At 37.2% G+C, this 6,817-nt stretch overlaps 1 protein-coding gene across 1 annotated transcript; it reads left to right on the top strand.

Annotated features, from left to right (window-relative positions):
- Positions 1 to 3,056: 3,056 nt before the first annotated feature.
- LOC145823712 (uncharacterized) lies at positions 3,057 to 4,604 on the top strand. The gene is made up of 4 exons (XM_082923229.1): positions 3,057 to 3,421; positions 3,596 to 3,768; positions 3,914 to 3,935; positions 4,175 to 4,604. Exons 1-4 carry the CDS (start codon positions 3,057 to 3,059, stop codon positions 4,602 to 4,604), a joined length of 990 nt encoding a protein of 329 aa, XP_082779355.1.
- The last annotated feature ends 2,213 nt before the right edge of the window (positions 4,605 to 6,817 follow it).

The raw sequence follows: 6,817 nt of genomic DNA, 5'->3' as shown, positions 1-6,817 counted from the left end.
CCAGCTAAAAAAGGAATGCTTTCCCAAATACTTGGACTGCAACACCTTACACCATAATTTCTCCTTGTCGCATAGCATCTTCCATCTAAGTTTGGTCAATAAAGCAGCATTCTGATCTCTTGCTTTTCTAATACCTAGACCTCCTTTGTCTTTGCTAATACAAACACTCTCCCAGTTAACTAGGTGAACTTTTTTCCTAGAATCAGTGTCACTCCATAGGAAATTACGGTTCAGTCTATCCATTTCATCACAGACCCTTCTAGGAATTTCCATGGTTTGCATGTTGTAACTGGGTATAGCAGAGGTGACAGATTGAATAAAAGTTGTTCTACTAGCTAAGGAGAGTGTTCTAGCCTTCCAACCTGACAACCTAGATTTAAGTTTCTGTAAGGTGTCCCTAAACATGTTTCTGTTGACTCTACCATGAATCATAGGAGAACCCAAATATTTACCAAGGTTTTGGGTTAAAGGGATGCCACTATGGAAGCTAAGGGATAGGGCTTTGTTATGGGCTAAATTGGGGGAGACAAACAGTTTGGACTTGGAGGGGTTGATTTTTTGCCCAAAAACTGCATAGAATTCAGAGAGAACTGACATAATAGTATCATAGTTGGAGAGATCAGCTTTGGCAAATAAAATAAGGTCATCCGCAAAGAATAGGTGAGAGATGGGTGGGCTAGAGCGAGCTGCCTTAATCCCTTTCCACTAGCCGCCTTCTACCTTGGAACTAATCATGTTAGAAAGTCTTTCCATACAAAGGACAAAGAGGTAAGGGGAGAGTGGGTCACCCTATCTCAAGCCTCTCTCATTCTTAATTCCTTCCAGAACCTCTCCATTCCATAGAACAACGGATTTGCTATTAGAGACGCAACTCATGATGAGATTGATCCATTCGTCATTCATATTAAACTCCACAAAAGTGTCTCTAATAAACTCCCAAGACAATCTATCATAGGCTTTTTTCAAATCTATCTTAAAAATCATACCTCCCTCTTTCCCTTTTTTATGCCTCAATGTGTGAAGAATCTCCTGGGTAATGATGATGTTATCAACCATATTTCTACCCGGAATAAAGCTACTTTGGTTGCAGCTCACCAAGCTGTCAAGGAGAGGCCTAACTCTATTCACAAATTTTTTTGAGATGATCTTAATCCGTAGTACCAAGAAGATTAAGAGCTCACTAATCTCGGAAACTAGTGAAATAGAAAACGAAGTGGTGATGGCTCCTGCACCAACAGATGACGGGCTAAACCCTCAAGTATTGTCGTCTCCGAGTAGCTTACCTGTGAAATTCTTTAAGGAAGCTCTGACCACGACGAAAATCAGTGCCTATTTGTTTGAAGACCGAATGACGATTCTCTCTTCAGATGAAGAAGATGATGAACAAGAGGGACAACTTGATACCGAACAACCACTCACGAAATCCATGAATGTACCCACTATCTCCCTTCCCAAAAAGCTCCTGCAAAAAATTCGTAAACCATGGGAAAGCGCTCTAATCATCAGACTACTGGGGAAGAGTATTGGTTACAACATGCTCTGCACTCGAGCAAAAAATATATGGGGGCTTCAAGATGAGTTCACTGCCATTGATTTGGGTTATAACTATTTTTTATTTAAGTTTTATAATCAAGAAGACTATACAAAAGTGTACACTGGAGGCCCCTGGGTGATCATGGATCACTACCTGACAGTCAGAAAATGGGAACCAAACTTCAAGCCTTCGGAAGCTTTTGAAACCACAACCGCAATTTGGGTTCGGTTTTCGGAACTTCCGATTGAATACTACCAGGATAAAGTCCTTTTCGCGATTGCCAAAAACATTGGGAAACCCCTGAAGATAGATTGGACAACCGCAATGGCAACCAGAGGTAAATTTGCACGAGTATGTGTAGAGATGGACCTAACCAAACCACTGATTCCCAAATTTATTCTGGAGAAGAAATGATATAATATAGAGTATGAATCCCTCCACTCTTTCTGCTTCCTTTGCAGATGAATTGATCACTGGAAAGAAGCATGCAGATTCTGATTGCAAACTGCACAGCCGGCGGGGGAAAAGGTAACCGTTACCGATGCAGTCAGCGGAGCTCCTATCACTGAGACCAACGGTAACCTGCAACATCAGGAAACTTTGGAAGATGATTTTGGGCCTTGGATGCTGGTTACCAAACGGGGTAGACGACCTATTCAGCACAGGAAAGCTCAAGAACCATCTGGCCCAGCAACCAAGCCCAATAAGTTTAGATACTCTGAAGGTTCTCATGAGAGACAAGGAGAACAATCATGGGGCCGCAAACATACCAGAGTTAGTGCCGAGAAGGTCATGAGCAGCCACTCAACCCCTCTAAATCCTAACCAGACCTATGAACCCAATGATAGAGATAGGATGGCCCTGAACTTAACCCCATCCAAAGGGAAAAATAAGCTAACCCAACATCTACCCATGGTTACCCGAACTGGTGCTAGTACATCGATGCAAGTGAAGGAGCCTATTGCAGAGGTGTCAGGCCCTGAGCACATTGAAATAAAACACTCGCACAGTGAAAACCACCCACAATCTGGCGTGACTGACATGATATGTGTCTTGGATACTAGTACACGGCAAGAGGATTTGACTTCACAAACAGCTATAGCTAGTCTATCTCACACAACCAACTGCACTCCAAATATCACTATCCCTGGTGTTAGTCTTTCTCCAGTACTCACGGACCCATTGTTACAAAAAAGAGAACCCCCCGACCCAGGAGAACAACACAATGGAGAAGGAAGAAGTAACGAAGTCAGAGGCTTAGAGACTTCATGTAGAGGAGCATCTAAGACAGACCAACTCAGTGGGGCTGCTATTAGAACCAGAGAACGAAGCTCTTCACCTAGTCGCTTTCGACTGGCAGATAGAACAAATTCGGTTGATCATCGAGCCAAGTTGGGGGGACAATCAACCACATCCACTCCACTCAGTGCAGATGGCCTCTCTCAGATCAACGGAGGACAACCATTGGAGAATACGTAGTATCATAAACCTCGAAGGTACCACCCCCCCATCATTCCCTTTTATGGATTTAATCCGTCTTCTATTCTGGAATTGCCGTGGTACTGGCAATAACAAATTTAAACATAATCTTGTGGAAATTGTCAAGATCCATAAACCAGAGATTCTGATCCTCATGGAAACCAAGGTGGCCTTCAGCACCATGAGTGAATTCTTTAATCAACTTGGATTCACTGCCTCATCTACGGTTGATCCCGTAGGCAGAGTGGGGGGTATATGGATTGTTTGGGATACAAGCCAAGTGAATGTTAGAGCCTCTACAGTTAGTCCACAAGTCATTCATGCTACTGTACATAAGGAGGATTATGAGGAATGGGTACTGGCTGCTGTCTATGCCAGTCCCAACCCCAGTCTTCGGGAACGGCTTTGGTAGGACCTTGAAGATGTAGCACATTCTATGCAACAACCTTGGCTGGTGGCTGGAGACTTTAATGACTACGCTAATCAAAGTGAAAGAATGAGTTTCTCAACTAGCCAAAATACCAGTAGAACTCAAAAATTTCTCAATCGGGTGAATAGCTGTAATCTAATTGACTTGGGCAGTTCCGAACCTCGCCTGACATGGACGAACAATAGACAAGGTATAGCTAACACCATGGAAAGACTTGACCGAGCTCTGTGTAATGCGGAATGGAGGACCATGTTTCCCGAAGCCACAGTTAGAGTTCTTCCTAGAACTTATTCTGATCACTCCCCTCTTGTCGTCTACACTCAAGGTATGCACACTTTAAACCCCCGTAATAGGCCCTTCCGTTTTGAGGCTGCTTGGATGTCTCATCCCGACCTTATTAATGTTATTAAATCCTCTTGGCACTGTATAAACAATCAACTCCTTGACTCTACTGCTGTCTTTACTAATAGAGTTACTGAATGGAATAAGAAGGTATTTGGTAACATTTTTAAACGCAAACGGAGACTACTCGCTAGAATTGAGGGTACTCAGAAAGATCTTGCTGAAAAATTCACACACAATCTTCAAAATCTTGAAAACATGCTTATTAAAGACTATAATGAGACTTTGCTCCAAGAGGAAATGCTTTGGTTCCAGAAATCTAGATCCAAACATATCAGCCTTGGAGATAAAAATACCTAATATTTTCATATCTCCACTCTGAATAAAAGACGCAAGCTTAAAATTAATGCCCTTAAGAACGATGATGGTAATTGGGTTAGTGACACTGAGGGGGTTAAAAGTCTCATCCTTGACTATTTTAAGAACCTCTTTACTAAAAGTGACACCCAACATTTAGATCACTGGAATAATGTCACCCCTGCTAAATTCTCTAAGGAAGATAACGATGGCTTTTTGAAGCCTTCGTCCAACCTCGAAATTCTTCAAGCAGTGAGAAATATTGGTGCTTTTAAAGCCCCTGGTACTGATGGTATCCATGCTATATTCTATCATAACTACTGGAGTATTGTTGGCAAGTCTGTGTGTGAGTTTGTTAATGCTTGCTTCCATAGCAAGTTCGTTCCTGATTCTGTTAATGAAACTCTCATTGTTCTTATCCCTAAGATCGACAACCTAATATCTATCTATCAATCATATTAATTGTAATGGATCCCATATGGAGTACTTTAAAGTTTTAGTAATGCACATGCTGCACTATTGGAGTAAATTTTTGAGAACTCGGCAATAAGTTTAATTTTAAAATTTTTTGATAACTGCCTAAAGGTCTAATCTTTTGGGATAAAAATGAAAAAATAATTTGAAAATATTATATTATTTATATTTATTTGTTTGTTTGTTTGTCTACTGTTCATATCACCTAAATGTCCATCTATCTATCTCTCCTTCATATCTATCTGCAACTTGAGGCAATTATTGTGCATGGTATGCAACAACCACTGTTGCGTGGCCAATGGAATCTTTTCCAGACTTCAGTAAAACGATCAAAACTGTCACTTTTTGAAGACGTCGCGTAACGTATGGTTGCAAAAATTTAAGTTAATCGGACATAGATATCCCATTCATCAAGTCATGTTTGTATTTAAATTTATACTTAAAATTAAATTTACTATTCAATATTTTAGATATAAATATATCTTGATGAAAGGGATATCAATGTTTGATTAACTTGAATTGTTTCAGGTATATTCTACTTGATAACTTCTAAAAAGTGAACGGTTCGTATCGTCAAAATAAGACCTAAAAAGAGCTCCATTGGCTGTCCAACAGTGGCTGCAGTATATACCTCAAACCCATCTATTTGTTCAAGTATCATCTATTTGTCTGCTTGTTATCTTCATGTTTGTCCATGTGCCATCCATATATCCACCTAATTTGTTTCTCATATCACCACCACCAGTGACTGTCGTCGGCCACTAGTAGTGACTTTTCTGGCACTAGCGGTGATCTAGGGATAGTGGGGTGAAAATTTCTTCAAAATAATAATTTATTATTCTTATTAAACAATTTCATTAATCTTGATCAATCCTTGGAAGAAATGTCATATCCCCTACATAAATGGACTTATTACCAATTATTCATAGTTTTTTAAATTTTATTTATAAATTTTGTTATTTGTATACCATTATTCTTTTTTTTATTTTTTAAGATTTATTAAGGCTTGTCTGGCAAGTAGCTATTTTAGACCCCTCCACCCCCCTCCCCCCCCTCTCAAAAAAAAAAAGTCATTAAAAAGTAAAAAACTAAAAAAATTAATAAAGCCCTTTTATTTAGAGGAGGTTTCTCTCCGGTCCAAATCAAATTAGAGGGTGTTGTTGGGCCTCCGTGGATCTACCACGGAGCTCATATCGATAATCCTACCTGTTCAATATGTAAAACTTGTCAAATATTTTATCTTTACAAAAAATTACGATGATCCAATGTTAATAGCAACTTGATCAGATTATATTTGTGTCCATGCATAGTATGGCTTTTAAAATAAATTGTTAATACAAATGTGATCTGATCAAATATATATCTATATCCGATTAATATATGTTTTCCAGAAATGAAATACTCAACAAATCTTACATATTTTTGATAATTAATACCGTAAACGTTATAATTTGTCTATAGTTACACATTTCAAATATATATATATATATATATAGTAGTATGATCCATTATTCACACATAATTTTTAATTTCTTTCATTTCCCACCCTATCGTAGTTTTTCATCAACCAGAAAAAAAAAAAAAAAAAATCATTACAAATTGTACTAGCAAAAGTACTCTCATGACTCAACTCAACCATACATGCACTCATTTGGCATATCAAATTTCAAAGTTAAAAACTATTTTAGTTATAAATTGATAAAATTAAATTAAAAAATTTAGAAGATAAAATGTCATATTTAAATTATAATTATTATTTTTTTTACAAAAGTCATAAAAAATCAATAAAAAATTCTCAAATGAAACTTTTTTAGAATGTACTATATAAGTGTACTTTTTGATTTTTTTGACTAAAAAAATAGAGAAACAAAAGATGTATGTTTGGGATAATTTTTTAACTTTTTATGAAAAAATATGTAATAAAATATTATAGTAAAAGAAAAATTATTTATAATACCAAGATTACTTCTTAAAATACAAAAGAAATAGAAATCTTACTCATATTTCTCTCATATATTTTACTTTTTTACTCATTCAAACATCATAATGAAAAATATCACAATTATTTCTTCTTTTTTTTTTTGAGAAAATAATTATTCAGTATATTTTTTCAAAAATAATTTCAATTCAGTGGTAAATCTTGCAAATTTTAATAAAGAAAAATTACAAATTAGGATGACTTTTCAAAAATAATTACAAGT

The sequence above is a fragment of the Camellia sinensis genome, chromosome 4 (assembly GCF_055761805.1).
Source record: "Camellia sinensis isolate YWXY chromosome 4, ASM5576180v1, whole genome shotgun sequence".
NCBI lineage: Eukaryota > Viridiplantae > Streptophyta > Magnoliopsida > Ericales > Theaceae > Camellia > Camellia sinensis.
This window is presented reverse-complemented; position numbering and strand designations above follow the sequence as displayed.